General features: G+C 37.4%; 2 protein-coding genes across 7 annotated transcripts in view; both read right to left on the bottom strand.

The window, feature by feature from the left end:
• Positions 1-5,977, bottom strand: part of LOC115025049 (KAT8 regulatory NSL complex subunit 1-like) — a 31,532-nt gene extending 25,555 nt beyond the window's left edge. For 3 of the 5 annotated variants that reach the window (XM_029457041.1, XM_029457044.1, XM_029457045.1), the window contains exon 1: positions 1,737-2,249. The gene's annotated coding sequence lies outside the window, so the exon portion shown is untranslated. Of the gene's footprint in view, positions 1-1,736; positions 2,250-5,263 lie in introns of those variants that run through there. The other 2 variants (XM_029457043.1, XM_029457042.1) reach the window with 2 other exon arrangements.
• A 9,900-nt stretch (positions 5,978-15,877) lies between these two features.
• Positions 15,878-23,674, bottom strand: part of crhr1 (corticotropin releasing hormone receptor 1) — a 58,717-nt gene continuing 50,920 nt past the window's right edge. For both annotated transcript variants that reach the window (XM_029456788.1, XM_029456789.1), the window contains exons 11-14: positions 21,777-21,862; positions 21,434-21,569; positions 21,148-21,189; positions 15,878-18,111 (exon numbers count right to left, since the gene is read on the bottom strand). In XM_029456788.1, the coding sequence (XP_029312648.1) occupies positions 17,971-18,111; positions 21,148-21,189; positions 21,434-21,569; positions 21,777-21,862 (405 nt within the window). In that variant the 3' untranslated portion in view covers positions 15,878-17,970. The remainder of the gene's footprint in view (positions 18,112-21,147; positions 21,190-21,433; positions 21,570-21,776; positions 21,863-23,674) is intronic.

Raw genomic sequence — 23,674 nt, 5'->3', positions numbered from 1 at the left:
TTCCCAGGCCAATAAATAATTCCCACTATACCCATTATCGTGTGAACAGGCCTTCATTGTCATTTACTTACAAGGCTCCTTTTTTAAGAATATGCTTTGGAATACAATTCTGGTGAGGGAAGAAACAGGCAAAGCCAATGCAAATTGCCCAAACCCCACTGCCCTACATGTGCCCTGGTAAGTCAGTGTGCAGCACACAGGCAGTGTAAGTAGGTGGATTTAGGCCCAAGCATTAGTCCAAAGCACATGATGTCATCCTGACTCCGTTCCTGTGTCAATTTCAGAAGAACCCATTAAATTTCCCAACAATTATTGCCCGCAAAATGATTCTAAAATTAAATATGTAAAGAGAACGACATTGCTAGGGTTATGGTGGATAATTGATTGAGTGTTTAACATGTAATTCACAGACTGCCTGGATATCCAAATTAAACTTTAAAAAGAAAAATCCTTCCTTCAAATAATACGAGATCAAAGCGAGCTGCATCTCCGCGTATCGTCTGCAGGGTCAGATGAATGGGGGCTCAGTATTTCACCGCAGTTTCTAGTCAGCGCGCACTACGCCATGTTGGTATTTCCGAAGCAGATTATGCAATGCAATTCATCTACCTAAAACCGCCCATTCCGCTCCAAACACACCGAACTTGTTCATGCTACAGTGGAGGAAATTAAACAACTAACGTTAGTAAATTAATGGATTTGATCAACATGCATTATAACACAAGTATCACTGTAAACTGTCAGACTAGAGATGCGACAAAAATGCCCACATCAAACGTTAGCCAACCATAACGTAATCACCAAAATGTCTTCCTGATGTTTACAAAAATATTTGTGCATGTAAAAAGGAAGCCTGGCGCCTGCCTCCAAGATGCAAACGATTGTAATAACGTTATTTCGTAATCTTGAATTATCAGTAGCTTCCGCGGAAAACGATAGGCAGTGTGTTTGTAGCATCGAGCCGTGCCATTAAAAAAACGCAACCGATCGCCACACAAACCAATCTCCTAAGAACCGAAAGATAACAATCTCGCTATTAAAACACATGTCACTTTATCCACTGCGTGCACATTAATGCGCTTCGCTTCTGGCTAACGTTAGCTCGGGAAAGCTGCTGATGCAAGAAACACAACCTGATCGCAAAGCTAGCGTGCGGATCTCATAAGCCAACTGCGGTGAAACGCTAACGTTACCAACCCTGCTCATATTATGGATAATTTCTGAAGCTTTTGTTTTAGTAGGACATCTTAACGAGTTCTAGTTTTTTGGCCAAAGCCGTTGAGCTTTAACTTTACGCAAAACTCGTTTAGGCAAGTAAACATTTTAGAGACCGACTACGCAACATACGCTCACCTCAGTGATAGTTTTAAGCCAATAACGCCCAAAGTAATATTTAAAAAAACATGAGCACATGAATTAACACCAGGGTTCAAATCTAGTTGTTGCAACATCGCAAATGTGGCCATAATAACAAGACAACCTCACTCGTTATGGATCACAACTTATCTTTAAGACCTATTGCAGAGTGGAGACATGGTGTGCATTGCAATTAGACTAAGGAAATATATACAGACAGGCCTGTTGTTGTACATCAATGGTGGCTGTCCTTTGACACACTAGCTGGTGGATAATCAAATAGTAGGTAACGTTAATGCACATATGTCAGAAGCTGAGAAGTTGGGAGTAGACCCTGCCAGTGTAGCTAGCTCGCTAACAAAGAAAAAGGAGGAACCTACCACGTGACGAGGTTGCACTATCCGAGGGAATTTCGGCAACAATCCCCTGCAGTTTTAGTGGAAAAAAACCAAGAGTGCTAACACAAAAAAACGCGCCTTGAATCGATCAGTCTGCCATTAATTAATCCAACAAAAAATGCAACCAGACTGCCCCAAAAAGGCCCAGTTCACAGAGCCGCTCGGATCTCGTTCCGGATTCAGGCGAATGGGCGAATCAACGATCTACACCTTGCTCGACCAGCTAGCTCGCCTCGCCGCTAACAAGCAGCGAATATAAAGACAAGGCCGTGAAACACTTCTTTCTACTCCAATTTACTTCATATGTAGGCGATTTCGCGGCAATCTTTTACCAAAAAATCCGATTCTCAGTAAACGAAAGGTAATCCAGATGATAGTTTTGTCGCGAGCCCTTTTCTCTCGTTTTAGGGAGAGACGCTTAGAAAATGGCGGCTAGCTCCTCTCCCTCGGATTTGAGTCTGACAAACATAGGAGGGCTGTGTGTGTGTGTGTGTGTGTGTGTTTGTGTGCGCGTATGTGTGTGTTGCTTGCTTGTAGGCGGGAGACATTTCTCATACTCACCACTAGAGTAAAGGGCAGATAAGAAACGACATAAAAGCTCAAAAGAAGATACCACAGGAGGGCATTGTCTTCCAAAAACATAGGTAATGTCAATTTAGCACTTGTTAAGACATACCGGCTGTGATAAAAGGAGCTGCTGGTTGAACTGGAAATATTACCACTGCTATGTGAGACTCTTGTCCGCCAAACATACAGTAAATATATTATTATGCTTTCAGTTTAACCACCTGTTTCCCCCCCCCCCACCCCACATAATTCATCTGTGCACAAAATGAACTATTTAATGATATTTCTATACATTAAAAGGTCTGATTTTCTCTTCTAAATAGCTAAATGATGACAATAAATACTTGTTATGCTCCCTATTTACAATGGAGAAAACTAAACCAGGTCCAGACTGTCTGGCTCCCATGTCACTTTTAACAGGAACTAGATCGCCCACTACTACACCAACAACTCTGTGAAGGTACAGCCAGTGGCCACATGAAGGAGCTATTCTGCACAGGACTGTTAAATGCAGCCTTTGCCCAAAATATAATTTAACACTAAACAGGTATATATAGTGTGTAAGAACAGAGAGAAAAGCAAAATCGCCAACTATTGTGTGGACCGATTAATCATTCAAATAATATGTTATGCTAAATGTCAGAAAATGCTGTTTTCAGCCTCTCAAATATGGACATTTCTGGCTTTCTGTTTTATATTGTATTGAACTGAATATCTTTGTGTTTTGGACTGATAAAACCTTGGACTTGGAACTGGAATGGACATTTTTCACTATTTTATAGACCAAACTAATAATAAACAATTAACTTAGAAAATAGGCAGATTAAACTATAATGAAAATAATCATAATTGCACCCCTACTGAAAACTACAGGGGTGTATATAAGATACCACTATTTAGATTTTGATGTTGTTTATTATGCGTCAGCGGTGGGTAATTGGTCATTTGAGGATGTAGTGGATTAAGATGATCTAATAATATTTTAGAATGCAGTACAATACCACCACAAACTGCAGCCTCAGGGTAACATGAAACATTCCTGACATAGTTTCAACAGAAACAGGGAAGAGGAAAGGTATCAAATAAGACCAAATTTGTACATAACAAAACCTACTGCACCTACACTGATCACTAAAACTGCAGTCAGATAGATAGATAGATAGATAGATAGATAGATAGATAGATAGATAGATAGATAGATAGATAGATACTTTATTTATCCCGAGGGAAATTCAGGATTGTATTCATGTTCATATCTACCCTTATTGTTTATCCTGTATATTACGCACTAAAACATGCATATTACTCTGCACTTCTGGTTAGATGATAAACTGCATATCATGGTCTCAGTACTTACACTCTGTGAAATGACAATAAAGTTGGATTGAATCAAATAAAAAAAGAACAATCTAATGCAATTTAATACGTTGGCCTTTAAGATTTAGTTTTTGTTTAGTCTGTGTCAGAGGTTGCTAATTGAGGCTGTAGCTTGTTGGTGGTGTTGAGTGGATTAAGATTATATATTCTATAACAATATAATATTTTAAAATGCAGTAGAACAACACCATAAACTGCAGTCTGCAGAGTTTTTCAAAACCATTTCTGACACATACAAGCATTAAATAGGGCAAGGTATTATTTAAAATCTTTGATACTAGTGTTTTGTTTTTTCTACAAAACCCTTTTATAATTTAACAAAAGTTGTTGAATGTTGTCTAAACACAAGTAGCCATATAATTATTTTTGCATTAAAATGGTGCGATTCAAATTGAGAACTACCTGTTGAAATAGGCTAATAAATGAACAAGATTACAAATTTGACCAGATATTTAGATGCCAGCTTTGAGTACTTCACAGTTTGCGATACTACCAAAAAAGTACTCAGATTTAATAACCAGCCCCAGCTTTAAAAACCTAAATGAACCTTTCATGAAAAATATCCTTTTAGATAAGGTACTGTAACATTACTATGTGGTAATTTCAGTGTGTACAGTACCAGTACCTCTTATCTTTTTTTTTGTTGAGGAAGTTTATATTTCTGTAGTTACTTGCCTATTTGTACTTTTCTGTTTACCATTACTCCTGCTTATCCGGTTTATCTTCTATGACTTTTAAATAAACAACTGTTATTATCACTTCCTGTGCACTACAAGTTTTTCCAAGGAAGACCTATTGCACATTAGATATTTACAGTGTCCTTGCTTTTGACTGTTAAGTAATGCTACTTAATGCATACCACTTATTTCCTACAGGTCTTGCATGGCCTCTGTGTAATATCAGACTACCAGAGTAGACATGCATAATAAATAAGTAATTATCAATGTGTGCACGCATGTGTGAATGAGAAAGAAAGCAACAGTCTATATCCGCCTGAAAATGACTTCAAATTGATATCTACATAAAGTCTCTGGAGGCAAATTACAAATGTCAGGATCAAATAGGCGATATCTTTGATAATTATCCCATAAATTATCCTGCATTTATACTTTTCTGCTTCATCGGTAACGGGTAAAAACATCCATCCAACCATCCATTTTCTAATCCAGGTCACAAAAGCAACAGGCTATGCAAAATTGCCTACACTTCCAGCCTCTCAATCCACATCCTCCTCCAGGGATTCAAGAGGCGTTCCCCCACACTTTGCTGGGATAAGTAATCCATCCATCTTTAGGTCTCCTTCCAGTTGTCCAAAATACCTCCACAGGGATGCGAGGGGGTCCCATTAGATGTACCTCATGTGGCTCCTTCCCAGTCAAAAGGGCAGACAGGCTCCCCAAAAAAGGACACTAATTTCAGGCCACTAGTATTCACAATCTCATCCTTGTTGTGGTTAACACTCAGAGCCCATGACCACAGGTGAGGACTGATCAAGAGCATTGCACAGGATCCGTCAGAACACATAAAAAAATAGAAAATAAATAATAACATATATTTAGAAATACCTTTAACTCCATTTTTGAAACGCTCCATTCAATAATCCAAGGGGCCATAATTCCAGGTACCGCACATGGGAATAACATGACACCTAAAAATAGAAGAATCCACAGACAAACATTAGTTTAATCTTTTTTCGAGTAAGAGACACTCAGTAAATAAAGTTGTTAGCTGACACTCAAGGCTTTTTCTTTTACGGCCAGCTGGCAAGCTAACGCTAGCAGGGCTAATGTAAACCTACGGGAACGTTATCATTGCAAATTTATAATGAAAAAGTTTTACATGTTGAATAATATTAACATTGAGCTCGGGAATTAAAAAGTAAGTTTTGAATGGGGGTTCTTTGGTGACTAATCGTGTCAAAGAATGCATTGCCAGTGATTTTTGTGACACAATTAACAGTACTTTCTCCCAGCGCTAGAAGAAAAGCTAATGTTAGCCATGCTAATGTTTGACGTAGTAAGCTAACGGCCAATAACAGCCAACTTTGCTAGCAGACTAAGCTAATGCTAGCTAGCTTGTTTGCCTCCCGATCCCCATACTGACTTTTCAATGACTACCGTTTTATTGCACGTTTGGTAGAAAAGTGTTAAAAAAAAATCCAACCTGCTCAATTCGAACATCTGATAGTTTAACCAAATGAGTGTTTTTTCCTGACAAGCGGTGCGTTCGTTAATTTTGAGAAAAATAACAAGAATCTTACTTACCTGCTTGTCCTGTTACTAACCGTTTACGACTTGATAACAACCGTCCCCCTCACCTTCCTATTGGTCGATGCTTCCATTCGAGGCTCCCTATTGGCTCCCCAAAGCTGTCAATCAGAGCAAATGCCCGTACAGCGGAAATGTGGGACGGAAAGTTCATAGCACGAAACTTCATTATCCAAAAAATATTGTTTTCATTTGAAAAATGTCTTAACAAACTCTACATTTATTATAAATGACTGTTTTAACTGCGCCATTACACGAGTATTGTTTATATCACACCGCTTGCTAGCTACTCAGTGTGTGTTTTCACTCAATGTAACTATAATATCTAATATTTCTACTGCCTTTTCTTTCGGACTAACCTTAGAAATGAACCATTGGTTTTCACAGCACACTATAAACCACATGCAGATCATGCTGATGGCTGCAAATGAGTTTCTTCGATATGTTTCATTTGATCTTATTTCTTGCATCAAATGCTATACATATTTTGCTGCTGGTGCTGCTGCTGCTGTTGGGATGAGATTTTAATGGTTTGAGTCTCTCAGTCCTTGACCCCAAATTAGGACATGAGACATAAAGAGAAGACATTTCCTTTATAAGAGTGGAGTTTAAGCTGGAGCTGATGAGACAAGAGACACAAGGGACAGAGGATGGGTGAGTCAGTGTTGGGCTAGAGGTTTGAATACAGGCTATAGCATTTGCCAGTTGTGGAAAGAAACTAGGTGCATTTAATGTTTTAGCTTTCTTCATTTTACCACCTTCCACAGTCACAAATGTTGCAGCAGGTATTAACTTTTTCTATGAATAATTTAGATAATAGTATGTAGGCTATCCCTAATGTGCTTAACTTTACTCTTCCTTTTGTGGGATGTGGAGTTAATTTAATTTAACTTCTTACACAGCCTGTGTGATTTCTTGTTTGGCATAAGAGCAATTTCTGTAGGCTTGAGATATTGTTATAGTGTCTTCTTCATCTTTTGTATGAAGAATTTGATCTCCTACCCTCCTGACGTAGATTAAGACTTCCAAAGGCCAATAATTTCTTTATTATAATTTCTTTATTTATTTATTTCTCACATCACCAGAATCTTAAATGCTTGCAATGACTGATTATTAGTTATAATAATAACTGATTATTAGTTTCCCATTTTACTATTTTGGGCTGATGATGTCCTGTTGTCACTTGATGTATTCATGTATGTTATTATGTTTTTTGTGTAGTCTGTGTGTGTATGTATGTGTGTTCTATGTTTTACCTGTCTGCAAGACAAAACCCTCTGAACAATGAAGCCAAAGTTGAAGTTGAGTCAAAGTTGAAGAGGCCATAGATTAGTATTTTACCTGCGATCGTGTGTGAATACACCTCCATGTGTGAGGTTGAGAAAGTAAAGACCCCGACCAACCAAAACACATAGAATTTAAGTTCTCTATTGTCATATGTTCAACAATAACAGCAAAGCAGTTGTTGGCAATGAAACACTTAGATATCAGGCTCCCTATAGAAATGCTCATGCAAATATGCATAAAAATTCACATAGGTAAAATTTAATTTAACATTTTTAATTTTAATTTTAATCTAAGACATAACATAGTGTAGCAGCTAAAATGTAGATATAACATATACTATATAATTTAAAATGCGGTACATTATGTTCACTAAATATACACACTAAATTATACTAAATCGTATACTTCAATATAATTCTGGTGTACAATGTTATAGTTGGTGTATCATATTATGCTTCATCTATGGCTACTATACTTTGCTGCTACCAACCACACACCACTATGTCACTTTGTTTGAGACAAAAGACAGACATTTCCTTTACAAGAGTTTAGGCTGATGAGATACAAGGGACAGAGGATGTTTGAAAACATAGATGAGTGAGGCAGTGTTGGGCTGGTGGTTTGAATATGTAATATTTGTATTTACTACATTTAATCAAGTATTGCGCCTACAATTTGGAGGTACTTTGTACTTAAAACTATAAGTATATCCATTGTCTGCTACTTTATACTTTTAATCCACTACACCTCAGAGGGAAATAGTGTACCTTTTTTTGCACATTTATTAAAACAAGTTAATTGACACTAGGATCCACACAACTTTACATAAACAAATAATATATTTTTTAAAAGAGGCAAAAGACAATAGATAGGTTTATGCATGCTTTCACATTTACCAAATTATCCAATTAAATGTGTACAGTATTTTCACTGCTAAGTACAATATAACAGATGACCATCTTTCTAAATAAATGCCCCTCCAGGACGCCCGGTAGCCCACCGGGTAGAGTGCGTACCATCAAGGCTCGAGTTTCAATCTCACCCTGGGCTCTTTGCTGCAGGTCATCCCTCTCTCTCCCCTGCCTTACCTGTCTTTCACTGTCAGAATAAAGCAAACATTTAAAAATAATATATCTTTGTTGCAGTCTAGTTGTTATGTTTTCCACACAGTTCACAGGCTTACGCTTTGGGGTCCATTGGTCCAATGTAGGTGGGTGGGTCTTAAGCCAGTTCTTTGTAATCATATTATGGGCTCTTACCTACAAGCTCTGAGCATATATCATTTGTTTTTCCCCAACCCCCCTTAGAGTTACATTATCTAGAATCAACTGATGTAGTTCAAATGTTCTGTTCAGAATTTCTCCTATTTAATTTTTTTCTTTTCTTCCAATAAACTTGTAGGACAATCCCAAACAATGTGGGGAAAGTCTCATATTAAACCACATCCGCTCTAACAGAGAGGATTAGGTTTACTGCCACAGTTGGATATTACCATTGGGGTTTTAAAATATCTTATTCTCAACTTCAACAAAAATATTTTCCAAGTGCTGGATGTCCTGGCATAAATGCTAAGTAGCCCAACAACTTGGACCATTTACCATTCACATCCAATGTATTGTCTGTTGAATCTATGACTCACTGTATAGACAGGATAGTATTTCTCTCCAGTGTATTTGATTCTCAACCATCTCAGTTAGTTGGGACTTCTTTAATCTTCCTTGTGTGTCACCAAGAAATATTGTACTTTTTACTCCATTACATTTATTGACTGCTATAGTTAATTAGATTGTATGTACAAATCCTATGATCAACTTATTATCTGGCTTTTTATATACCACATCTGAGGCTTTCCCCCACAGATGTCTCTCCATCTGGCCTCTTCCTTATTCCTCTCCTAATCCTCGTTAAACTCTCCACCTTTCTTTCTTTTACACCCATGAACTTTCTTAGCATCCACAATTAAGAGTGCTTAATGAAGTGTGTAATGTATGAGAGTGGTGTCAAGAGTTCAGATCTGACCTTTTGGCCAGGTGTCACTCCTCCTCAGCACCCTCTAAATGTTTGTTTAATTGTGCTTCATAATGGAAAACTCTTTTTTAAGAGGTTATGAAACACAGAGGAAACATCTCAATGTAGTTGCAGGGAAGCAACACTAGATGGCACTGAGACATCACACTCATCATCTGGCTCCATGAGCCTCATTAAATTACATTACATTACAGTTCATTTAGCTGACGCTTTTGTCCAAAGCAACTTACAATAAGTGCAAACAATCATGAGGATACAACTCCGAACAGCCGGAATCTTGCAAGTACATTAGCTTCAGATAGGTTAAATCATAACCTCATAAAAGGCACTATGCACTCACTTCTATATACTTACTGTGGAGTAGTTCAGTTATTGATCACACACTGGTTTTTAATTCTAAAATGTACTTTAAGTCTTCTCTGTTTAGCATGTAAAGGCAAATAACTAAGTACTGTATTTAAGTACAATTTAGAGGTACTTGTACTGCTAGTCAAAGACACATTTTTCAGTATCTGCAGTGCCCTATTATATTACAGGGATATTTTCTCAGATTATTAATGGGAAAAAGAGAACATGAAAAAGCTGCTTTACCAATACTATTAATGAATATTGTCAGGCCATCTTCTTCAGTGTCTGCAGATAACAGCTGTTTGTCCTCTTCATTTATAACACAGGAGAGACAAGAGACAACAGGGGCTGTCATCAGCATGATCATTCATATTATATTATATATCGTCTTCATGAAATCAGCCCCCTTTTGTGCATCATATTACAAACATTTAGCTGTTATTCTGAATGATTTATGGAATTAAAAATGCATTTTCTGGTGTCTCCACATTAGGAGTTTGTAGTGATGGAGGGAGTGGAAGATGGTCTTATCCCGGTTGAGTTGTTTACATCAACCTCCTGTTTTCAGCAGTGGTGTTTTTACTCAAATGATGTTCAAGTACAAACTGAAGATCCTTTTCTTTACTTCAGTATTTTCTACTTATGCTACTTTCTACTTCGACTCCATTACATCTCAGAGGGAAAAATGTAACTTTTTACTCCACTATATGTTTCTTACATTTTTACAAATCAAGATTTTATTCAAAAGTAGAACTGAAACGTCTATTAACCGGGGGAAAACTTTGGCAACTATGTTGATGGTTTAAGTCATTTTTAATGTAAAGAAGTTGAAGATTTGCTGCTTTTCCTTTTAATTATTTTAATAATGTTAATGTTTTTGTGATCATTTTTAGGTTTGGACTAAAACAAACATTGTGAAGGTGTCACATTGGGCTCTGGGTAATTAGGAACAGTGAAATCCTGCGTTCACATTTATGCCTGAGTAATACTAATTTAATGATATATAATACTATAAAAGTCTCAGTGGAAATATTTATACTTTTAATACTTTATGTACATTTTCCGGATAATACTTACTTAACATTTTCAATGCAGAACTTTTACTTGTAACAGAGTGTTTTTACAGTGTGGTATTAGTACTTTTACTTAAGTAAAGGATCTGAATCCTTCCTCCAACACTGGTTTTCACAAAAACAGCAATTAAAATAATGCTTATTTGTAGTGTCTGCCCACCAGACCACAGCCAAAAAATGTGGCTTATTAGCCTGCGAAAGTAAGATGTTTTTGTGCATCAGTAAGCCTTTTAATATTGTACAAAGCCAGACTCACCCACACTCCAGGAACATGAGCTTAACTGGGTTATTCTGACAGAGTTGTATTGTTTACATGTGGAGTGGTTACTTGAGTAACCGTGTTATAAGCTGAGCTCTCATGCATTTAAACACACCACTGTGAGCTCCCTCCTGAGACCTCCACATCATCATTATTAAACCTGCTCACATACAGATTCACCTTTAGCTTTACAGTCATTAAACTCATCTTATTCCACACAGGCGCACATCATTTATATTCTGTATCGGCTTCTTTCAGATCTTCTTTGAAGCCACATAATGGCCAATATCGTTATTTTTATTTGTATGGCTGCACCATGCATTCAAATGGAAATGTTGTAGATGTCTTGTGCAGCATTTTATACACATTATATTTGGTGTTTTTGTAGACTATAATTGAAAACAAAATTCTTTATTATTCATATCTTCAAGTAAAAGTAGCAATATCGCTCTGTGAAATGACTCTGTTACAAATAAAACTCCTATGTTACACTCAAGAATTAAAAATACAAAAGTATTAAGAGCTAAATCATATTTAAAAAATAATGTAAATATATTTTCAGAGAGTTATATACAGAAATATATACTTTAGTGAAATATAACTTTTCAATATTATGTACAATATTACTTCTGCAATATAATGTGTAATATTACTTCTTAAATATCATGTGTAATATTACTTCTGCAATATAATGTGTAATATTACTTCTTAAATATAATGTGTAATATTACTTCTTAAATATCATGTATAATATTACTTCTTAAATATCATGTGTAATATTACTTCTTTAATAACATGAATTTCTTTGGGATTATTAAAGCTCTATCTTATTTTATGCTGTATCACACATAATCAGCATTTTATTGTTACAGCTGGTGGAAGTGGAGAACATTCGAACTATATGTTGTTGGAGAGTTTAATCTACAGCACTATCATATTTCATATTTCTGGGAAGGTCACCACAGACACATAGTTTGTACTGCAAATATATACGTATTGCAAGACTTTAACCCGTGGGCCAGAGGTTCACTCACCATTGTGTTACCTCATGCAGCGATAGATAGGGACTTAACACATTTATATAAATAAAAGTCTTCAAGATTGCCACTTTAAGTACAGTACTAGAGCTAATGTACTTAGTTACTTTCCACCACTATAGCTGTATTGATTTTCTTCCAACTCCTTTGTTGAGCTGTTGTGAGGGTGCACAAGGGGAAGCAGGCTGCAGAATGCGCCACACGAATACAACAGTATAACACTCACACTGTTCCAGACAGACAAACAGTCATTATGAACTCATCAGCAGCAGCAGCAGCTCTGACTGTTAATCTAATGACATAAGAATTGAATCATGCTGACTGAAGTCTAATCAGCGGCAGAGTCCCAGAGCTAGAAACCGTGATTGCACCAATGACTCCGTAAGATGGCAGTAACGGCTCGCCTCAAGCTGCTCTGCAGGCAGTCACTAACCTTGTTGGTCACTTTAAGTGTTTGCATGGAAGTTCACATCCAATTTAGTGTTCTTATGTTGTGATCCTTTGAGAATCAACATGAATACTGTCACTGTCGATTTCTGCAACCCCCCCCAAACACACACACTCTGTGCAATAGCATAACATCCCTGGTTAAAAGCAGGAGAAGCTCCTCTCTCTTGTTCATGAGAGAAAATGGTGAATGTTCACTTCATCGTTTACAAATTCCCCTTTAGCTTTACAGTTTATAAACCCATCTTATTCCACGCAGACTGACCAGATCTTTGAAGATTCATTGAAGCCACATGATGGCCAACACTCATGGCTGCACTATTCAATCAGATGTTGTAGATGTTTTGTGCATCATTTTATACACAATTACCCAAAATTCAGCCGAATATATTTGGAGTTTTTGAGGACTGGAATTGAAAATAAAGTTCTGTGATTCTGATCCATGTTTGACTGCAAAACATCCAGTAATGGAAGAAGTAATCATGTCTGTAAAAGTATCAATATTGCTCTGTAAAAATTGGTCTATTAGTTGTAGAAGTGCTCAAATCTTTTACTTCAGTAGCAATACCACAGTGTACAAATACTTTGTTACAAGTCAATTTCCTGCCTTCAAAATCTTACTTAGGAGTCATATTATGCTCATTTTGAGATTCATACTTGTATTTTGGGTTTTATTTACATGCCTTAATGTTCAAACAACACTTTATTTGTCTCATACTGTCTGTTTGAATGTGCCTGTATTCACCCTCTGTCTGAAATGCAATGATTTAGCAAATTAATTGCAAACTCTTTACGTTTAAAACTGTGAAATGCTCTTTATATTGTACAGTTGTGACATCACAACCTTAAGGAAGTCCTGGCGGCTCATTTCAAGACAAAGTTTCTGAATACAGGCCGTGTGCATTTCCCCCGTGAATTGAGCTTTACGATACTTTCACAGTATTTATATTGCACTCTACCTGCTTTATAATAAAAAAGACATGGACATCTTTTTACAATATGGGATCTTTAAGCAACAGAACAAAAGTATTAGCATCAAAATATACTTAAAGTACCAATACTAAAAGCACTCATTATGCAGAATGATCCATTTTAGACTAATACATGTTATATCACTGCATTATTATAATAGATGCATTAATAATAATAATAATAATAATAATAATAATAATAATAATAATAATAATAATAATACATTTTATTTATAAAGCACTTTTAAAAGGTACTCAAAGACTGTACTTTTATTTCATAGTAATTTCATATTCTTATTGTATTTCTTTTTTTGTATATTTATATTTCCTGTACACATTTTCTGATAGTTATTACTATAGTTTTTGGTAATATATTCTATATTTGCGCTCATTTACATTTTAATTTCCTTTACTTTATGTTTAGGTGTGCACCATTATACACCAAAGGAAATTCCTTGTTCCTTATTGACTTGGCAATAAACCGAATTCTGATTGTGATTTTGTATTAATAATCTGAATTATTTTAAGCTAAATGTGTCAAATATATGTTGTATATGTATGTTGTGGAGTAAATAGAGTAATATTTCCCTCTGAATTGTAGTGGAGTAGAAATATAAAGTAGCAGAAAATGGAAATACTTAAGTAAAGTACAAATTCCTCAACATTGCACTTAAATAGCCTCTGTGACGCACACACACACAAAGCTTTAAAAGATCACTCGATGCTCAAGATGCATTTCTTGTTTGCTTTCGTCTCAGGGGAGCGTGGAGACAAATGGCACCATGAAGCTGAGCCTTTTAAGCGGGTAAAAAAAATAAAATAAAAAGGGTACCCCATAAGGCTAGCTGAACGTGTATGTATGTATTGTGCTATATAAATACACTCAACTTCACATTGTTGAATTTTTCATTCAGTCAAATGCAACACACAGTTTATTATCTCTTCACATCTTTTCAAGTATGAAAATAACAATATTGAAAATAAATAATAATAAATATTAACGTGAATTACATTGTGATTTTGTTCTCACCACCATATGTACCACATCACTATGAAGACGTCGTTAATTCTCTTTGTTTGACCGAATGTCACCAACATCCAATGCTGCTTATTCCTGCTGACATTTTAAAGTTGCATTAAAAAAATGAACCTTTCCTTTTGGGTAAATTCCTAAGTGCATCGTAATGAGACTTTACTTACATAAAGTAACAGTTTGTAATATCTCGATTGTCTCCTGTGAGATGTCTGAGAGGACCTTTCTATATGTTGGAATGGTGACTTCATGTTGTTAGATTGCACAAACAGCTGTTTCTTTGTATGAAGGGTTTGTTTTGTAGATGGAGAACAAAACGCTGTACAATGTCCAATACAACCAGGCAGAAAGAGAGAAAGAGACCTCAACAGTTCAATAAGAAAAGAGGAAACCAGCAGATGTTGGTCAAATAAACTGGAAGCTTTGCATCAAAATGTGTGCAGATTTAAAAAGCTTCCTGTTTCAGTGTCAAGTGCACAATGATACCTCGGACAAGCTGGACTTCACGGGAAATGTGTTCCTTTAGCAAAGCTCTTCTTTAAACTTAACAGAAAAAGAAGGTTAGTCTCAGAATAGCACTGTTGGAGCAGGATCTGTGTTTTGCGTGTCATTACGCCACAGCATTACACGCTCAGAGCAACTGCTCTAGAATTCAGGTGACTTAGTATAAAGAGCAAGACAGTCTGCGTACGGAGGATGGGTGGGTCCAAATAATGCAGGACTTTCACCCAGGAGACTGCTGTTCAGGACTCGTGTAAAACCAAGACTCAAGCATAGAGCTTTTAACGTTGACTACTTCATTTAGGTAACTTAATCTATTTTACAAGCTTACCCTTTTTAACCCAAAACATGATATCTTCCTAAACTTTGTTTGAATCAATAAAAATGTTAACCACGTATTTAAAACTGTGACTGTGTGTCCGCGTGTGATGAGTAGGGAATGAGTACGGGACGTTAAATGATACCCAAAAAGCTTAACATGCGTGAAAATCTATTTATACGTGATTAAATGGAAGTTTGTATCATTTCATTCTTCTTCTTTTGGGGCCAGAAGTATTTCCAAAGTAAATATTTCATTTAGAGTCTGAATTATACTGTTTTTATCCCAGTAAAAATAGACATTTTTGAGAGAGAAAAAACATCGGTATGACAGTTTATTTCAAACTGTTCCACAGCAGTGTAATCCTGCGTTATATAACATCCCAAAAAACCTCCAATTACCCATGAAGCAGCTCCACTGCTCCGATGATTAACATTAGAACAAGACACATCACAGTGGCATGTGAAATGTTGCTACCTTAAATATTTTTGACATTATCACACCCAGAGCTCACACATCTCCGACGGGGGATTAGGGCTGTGGGAGGGGGTGTAATGGAAATGACCACAATTTTGGACTATATAAATAAAATGTACTCGACATGACTTGAATATTCAGGGAAAAAAACCCAATTAGTTTTTTTCTCATAAATTTGTCACTAACTTTTTTTTTTCTCGGAAATGTACGACTTCCATCATCTCAGACATTCTGAGTTTTTTCTCAGAATATTACCCCCACCCCCCCCGGCTCTGTAATTTACATTTTTTATTTATACCTACAATGGCCCTAATACGCCGTCGTTCACATCACTTGTAAGGGATAACAATAACATGATTTTAGGGCGACAAAAAGATGAGGTTCATATACAATTTGACACAAACAGCAGTTGATAGAAATGCACAGGTGCTAGGCATACTGGTATAGTAGGAATGTGGACTGTGAGTTGCTGATCACATGGATGAATGTGAAGTCATGCCCATATGATTCACAGTGTGTGGTTTGTGTTTTTTGGTTTATATTTGTGACTTTAACCCCCCCCCCCCCTTATATATTTACTTATTTACATTAAATCGGTACACAGAGTTACTGCATAGCTCGCTCCCGTCATGCTTCAAGTCAACCCAACGCCACAGAAAGTCACTTGATTAGATACAAGAATGAACTCCTTCCTGGTTAAATAAACTGTGTTCGTCTCAGCTGATCCTTCTCCTTCTCTGGCTTGCTGGTAGAGAGAAAACGAAAGTAAATCTCTTTATTCAGCCGAAGACTTTTGTTCCAAAAACATCCATCAAAGTTGATTCTTGGCCTTGTTCAGTTTAAACTTGTTGACCTTGAAACTTGTTTTGGTTCATTCTCACTGTTCCCGACAGCAGACGTATTCAGAACCTTTACCTCTGTAAGTACTGATACCACCCTGTGAAAATGTTTCTTATAAAGGATGTAAGAATAATCAGGATAATGTACTTCAAGTACTTCAAGTATATAAGTGACTGTTATACTATTAACTAATGATTCTTTTCATTGTCGATGAATCTGCACATTATTTTCTATATTAATCGATTGATTGTGAGAGAAATGTCATCACAATTACCCAGAGCTCGAAGTGACACCTTCACAACTGTTTAATAATATTATTAAAACATATCATCACGTTTGAGAAGATGGAACTTTTAATAACGATAGATAAAATAGTTGCCAATTTATTTTTTATCAATCTATAAATGGATTAATCACCTAATGATTTCAGCTGAAATATATATATAGCAAAAACTGTTGGGTAGTTTAATTTATAATAAAACATCACATTTGATAAACTCTTCATAAACTCTTCACATGTTGTGTGTGCAAGTGATACTCAAGTAAAGTACAAGTACCTGAAATGTATAATAAAAAAACGTACAGTACTTGAGTAAATGTACTTCGTTAAGATTCCACGCCTGATTTTTGGACATTGGATTAAGACAGGCTAACTGTTCCCCCTGCTTCCAGTCTTTATGCTAAGCTAGGCTAATCACCCCCTGCTCTGGTTCAATCCTGAACACCTGTAACACACATTCATTCACGGTTGATGTTTTTTTGGAACAAAATTCTTCGGGTGGAAAATGATGGAATGTGTTTCACTTTCTGGAAAGTCGATGACAGTAGCATGACTGCACTGAACAGAGGAAGATAGCACAACACCAAATGAACAAACACCATGACCAGACAATTGTTTGTGACAACCAAACAAAATAAAAGCTGAAAATAAAACAATTTTAATAACTTAAAATAATTCCAGTGTCCGCAGGGGTGGAATCCAGTTCAGTGCAGTCCAAGCGGCTAAAGCTCTGAGTTCTCACTGATAGCAAAATAAAGAAACAAGTTTGAAAGCAGGAATACAACATAGAATTTCTATGGCAGGCAAACATTAAAGAATACGGAGTGCTGTACATTCAAACCCAAGATCCAAAGTCACTCAGCTTGGTCACGTGCATCTTTTGATCCACTAACCTCTCGTTTCCTAAAGTGTGCAGTGTCCTTTATTTCCGCCCTCATCCATTTTCACGTCTGTGTAATGTCCCTCCTGAGGTTTAGGAGACTGATGCAGCCTCTCTGTTGCTCTGCCCCAGCTCACAAAGTGGTTCAGTGAACTCCAGTGACGTGGCAGAAGAATGATGACGACAGCCTAAAGCCCGTATCCAGGACGACACCCGCGTCCTCTCTCATAGTGACGTGGACTGCTTGATGCTGTGAAAGCTGACCCGTGAAGGTGACGTGGGGATGGACATGGCCTGGGTCATCCGGGCTCGGATGGAGTGCTGCTCCTGCCACCGGTGGAACCGCTTCCTCACAGCCGAGCGCACCTGGACACAACAAACCAGGAAGCATCATAAACTGATTTGTCGGTGTGTTACCTTGGTAACAACACTGTTTTCTGAGATATCACCTTCGTATTGTTTTAAATGCATCTGTTTTTGCTTTTATAATAACAATATATGCATATGCTTTAATATGTTATATACATGGAGGCAGCGGAAAGTAACTAAGTACATTCACTCAAGCACTAAGCTGCCTTCACATGGTAGAAATGTTCTCTGCACTCAGCGTGAGGTAAGGTGCAGAGCCTTGCGGTAAAGGCAGCTCGTTAGTTTTGTTTCTATGGTTACCTCCCCTGCTTGCTGTGCCACTTCTTACAAGTGTTATCTTATTGGCAATCGAGGTCAAAGTTGAAATAATTTGAACTTTGAAGCAGCGCTCGGTGGCAATTTGCGGTGCCGCCCGACTAGGCCGGTGGCTTTTCGCACTGCTCGCTCCATAGGAAAACAACGGCACAGCCAACGGTTTCACCGCTGATAGTGTGATGCCAGCTTAACTGTGACGATATTAACATGCAATATCGTAGACAAAAAAAAGACGGGACTATAATGTAGTTTAAAAAATAAAAACTCTATCAAAATCTCTCTTTATTTTCCGTCACCTTCCACCTTCTCTTCCTGTCTCTCTGTCACTCTCTCTCTCTTCCAAACACACACACACACACACACACACACACACACACACACACACACACACGCACACAGAGCAAGTGCAGCGGCGCTCAGTCCGTCTCTGTCCTCGTCTCAGTCCTCAGGCCTTATAATTGGGCTAAAATCGACCAAAATGACACAATTATTGGTTTTGGCTCGACAAGATTGACTTTAACGTTTAATATAATCTAAACTAATGACTTAATAAAGGACATTTGAAACACCACTAAATAAAAAAAATACTGATAAAATGAAGAGAGAAAACATTTTGACTAGTAAAGACTAAAGGTTGAGTAAAATGTGACTACAACTGATAAGCATTCTTGTTTTAAGACTAAAACTAAATCTAAAATAGCTGCGAAAGTGAACATGGGTTTCCCGGCAGAAAAATCCATCTTGCAATGTAGAACCACATTTACACCTGCAATTCCAATACATTTCATGTATTTTGTAAACAGAATCTGGTGCAACAACACGGTAACTCATTTTAATGATGATTAAAAAGGGTTCCTCCTCCTCTTTCACTCCCATTTCAAAATCAATCGTCCCATGTGTCCCACTTCTCTACATCCCTGCCTCCAGTAATCACAACACAGTCGCCAAAGAAGAGCTTTAACCTAAAAAGCTGATCCGCACAATCATTCTAACGCACTTTAATATTTCACATCTCAATTCATCAATGTGCTAACCAGCGTTGTGTTTGGCTGCTGTCCTCTGTAAAGAAGATTTAATCCTCTACACACATGTTCTGGGACTACATGCTTTCCTCTTCTCTTGAGTGTGACCGCGGGTATCCTTTGTTCATCTGTCTCATTTCTTTTCTGCTACTCTCAGCCTGAAACAAATCCTAAATCAATATCCTCTGTAAGCTACACATGCTGGTTAAGCTCCTTGTTGGTCCATGATGAGATATTCATTCATCATCCAGCCGGCTCACACAGTGTGGGACGGTAACTAAAGGCCAGCAGTCAGCTGATATTACATCCATGTGCTCCTCCAGGAACACCTTGTAAAGTAATGATTATTCTGGTTAGATGGAGCTGACTGAATCACCAGATTAAGATTCAGATGAAGAACCACCAGGACGCCTTGATTAAACTCAAAGATCGGACATAATCCTCATTATCACGATGAAAAGGTCAAGTGATACTATAATTATCTTTATGCCCGTTTCATCTTCATCAGGCAGGTTTAAGTCGAAGCCAAACGGTTATTGATTGCAACTTTAGAGAACGAGATTAATTTAAACTTTTAGGTAAAAAGCTATCCTTTTTTAGATAAAACCTTTAAAGGCTCTTATTAGGGTCAGATTCCTACTATAACTGATGAGGCTCCTTCATGGACACCCTCCACCCTCCCTCCGCTTCCACCCTCCACCCTCCACCCTCTGCTTTTGAAACCATAGTTACGCATCTCCCGGAAGAAAAATAATAAATGATAAATAATAATAAAACTACAAATTCTTTAGTGGCATTTCTGCCACTTTGTAAACCTCTTATTGTTTTTGAACTTCAATCAAATGAACACGTTCACACGTTTTATAGACTAGACGCGGGTATTTTTGATCCTAAGTAAAAAATACAATTACAAGGTAACCTTTAAGTTGTTAACATCTGTATGACAATATTAAATGTCTCCTATTATGCGCAGTTTAGGCTACTAGTAAATGTTTGCACGGAACTACTGTCTATTGTCACACAGCATGTTTGTGTCTGTCACAGTGTGTGTGTGGACACAAACAGCGTTGCATGTGGTCACTCAGGGCAGCTGGTTAAGTCAGGATCGATGACAGGTTGCAGACTCGCTGTTGGAGGGTTTTATAACCCACTTCCACTTCCACTTCCACTCCCCGCTATTGGTTTGGAACAGCACTTAATGTGGCGGACCCTCCACACAAACGCACAAGCAAAGTGGAAGTGGGTAGAGAGAGTCGGGGCTGGATCCGTGTGCTCCAGTATACTTTGGACCAAATATCTGAAGTCTCTCCTCATACAATAAAATAACAATACAATTACTACTATTAATACAAGTAATAATAATAATAATAATAATAATAATAATAATAATAATGTCACACATTAAAGCATAGCATTTCTGCATATTCATATTTCTGTGCTATTTTGAGAGGGTTTCACCCACAACTTCTCAATGAGACCAAATGAAGGCTGACACTGTCATGACGAGTAGAAAGTGATGTCACTTATACATGACAAGTCTTAATTGTGCCCTAAATATAAGAGCTTCAAGCGTTATCACTCGTCAGCAACAGTCACCAAAAGAGTGAGTGGAAGTGCCTGAAGGTGGGAAATATAAATGTTGGAATCAGGGGGAACATCAAATGTTTGATCAATAAGTGGATGTGAATGTGCTTACCTCGCTGTTTAGGAAGCAGTAAAACACTGACACAAAGAAGCCCTGTGTGGAGAGGAAAGAGAGGAACAAAACATTGTATAAAAGGAGGGCATTTAAAACATCAACGCCCTGATCAGGTTTTAATCGCATGCACAGCCGCTTATCACAGGAACAATTTAGCCTTCCTCTCAATACAATTACTGTGTCTTTGTATAGACAAATCCACCCACACGAGATGATGTTACACCGTGTTTGTCCCTGAAAGCATTCAGGCTGTCCACACCTTCGTTTGTGGGGTAAATCTTACCTGGAAGGACTCCAAAAAAGAGTTGAAATATATGAAGACGATTTGAGAGATCTCGTCTTCCCCCGGGTTGACAAAGAACAGCATATAGGTGATTCCCAGGAGAGGAAGAAGTACCAGTGTTGCCTTCACAGCTTTCCTGCAGTCGATCAGACAACCATGACAGGAAGATGGTTTTAAAACGTTTGCACAGAGACAACAGCACACTGTACAGCTGTATCCCCTTCACCACCCTCCACAGATCCAAGTATAAAACAGGAATTATTTATGGCGTGCACATGCAGGAGGCGCTGTAAACGTGTGTCTCTTGCAGGTACAGCTGAAGACAGCGTTGCATTGCACTTACCTGTACTGGATTGTCTCTGATGTGGTAGAGGCTCGCAGTTTAGTCATCAGTATTCTCACGATGTTGAAGAGGAAAATGAAGTTGATCTGTTGGGAAAATCAAACACAGCGATGAATGTGAGACTTTTTATGAAGGCGTTATAGAGAGAGGTTGTTTAGGGGTCGCTGTTTCAGACGGGTTCAAAGCAAAGGATAGAGGATGCTTGCCCGGCAGCAGCGGTTCAAAACTCATTAGTTTACTATCAACAAAGCCGTTAACAGCAGCCCCTCTCACCTGCAGGTTCCACGCTCTCTACAACAGGAAAGCCCTGAGGGACGCTCGTGTTGCGAACCAGACAGATGACGTTTATCTCTGCATCATGTGTTTGAACTATCATCACTTAGTTATAAAGTAAAATGACCTTAAATGTATTTAATTACATTTTAAACATGATTGAAGTATGCTAGCTCCTTTCTGCCAGGAAAAGTAAAAATAAATAAAAGATTGAAAAGTTATGAATTTAACAAGTAGTAACGAGATATAAAGTCAAGACTTTAAAGTCAAAATTAAGAGATAACAATTGTACTTTCTAAGTGAAAGTTAAGTCTATTTAAAAGGTCCAGTGTATAGTATTTAGGGGGATTTATTGACAGAAATGGAAAATAATATTCCCAATTATTCATTAGTGTATAATCCCCTGAAACTAAGAATTGTTCATATCTACATAAGGAGCGGGTCTTCTTCCAAGGAGTGCGCCGTGTTGCACGGCCATGTTTCTACAGTAGCCCAGAATGGACAAACCAAACTCTGGTTTGCAAAGGGAGGGGTGAGCGGTGTGGTATTAAGCTGAAATCCTACACACTTCAGTATTGCTACTTTCACTTAAATAAAAGATCTGAATACTTCTTCCACCAGTATTTGAAGTAGCAGTGACACTAACACAGATGGCACAAAGGGAAATGGGCAGCACATGCTAAGAGCAGAGAAACTCCTATACATACAGTAACATGAGCATATGCTGCTGTAAACCTACATTATAGTTCCCATGGTCAAAATTCATATAGATAAACTAAAACTAAAAATATCAGAAACATTTAGAAGAGAATACATATCAGATGCCAGAAGATGGAAGGAAACTAAATAACATGTTTGTTTGTTTGATCTGTGCGAAGTGTAAAATCATCCAATAAATAATTTGGCACGTATGCACTTCAATTTGCATTTTTTTTATTTCATTGTATAGGCTTAGTAATGTCTAAACACTAAAACAATATAATATATATAACATCATCAAACGTTTTGGGTGCAATTCTGCATCATGAACATTTATATTAGATATGTCAAATACATTAAGCTAATAACACTTCAGTTTTTTAACCAAAGTATCATTTCAAAAGATAAACTTGTGATAGAGTATTTTACATGATGATATTACTGCTTGTGATTATTTCTCAACTAGGGCTGCATCCTGACGAGATTATTAAATGAATGTTTGTTCTATACAATTTTAGAAAATAGTGAAAAGTGTCCATCCCAGCTCCTCAAATTCCAAGGTGATGTTTTTAAATATCTTGTTTTGTCTAAAACCCGAAGATATTGACTTTAATATGATATAACAAAGAGAAAAGCAGCGTGTTCTGCCACTCTTATGCCACTTTTTATGGCAGCTGGATGGTGTATGTGGGTTCATTGTTGGTTTTCCTCTTTTTTTTGTGATTTGTGGAGAAGAAACATGTTAAATAATGCCAGCCCTATTGTTTTATAATACTAAATCATGTTTCTTGGTGATCTGAAATGCTCCTTGAGATTAATTTCCCCCCGCAATGTGATGAAAGACAAAATCCATAGCTTGTGCAATAGGTGTGGATTATGTAACATGGGAGCAAAAATAGCTGCAGCAATACTTTCCAGGCCCCGCT

The sequence above is a fragment of the Cottoperca gobio genome, chromosome 19 (assembly GCF_900634415.1).
Source record: "Cottoperca gobio chromosome 19, fCotGob3.1, whole genome shotgun sequence".
NCBI classification, from domain to species: Eukaryota; Metazoa; Chordata; class Actinopteri; order Perciformes; family Bovichtidae; genus Cottoperca; species Cottoperca gobio.
The sequence above is the reverse complement of the archived record's forward strand: the minus strand, read 5'-3'. Positions and strand labels throughout refer to the sequence as shown.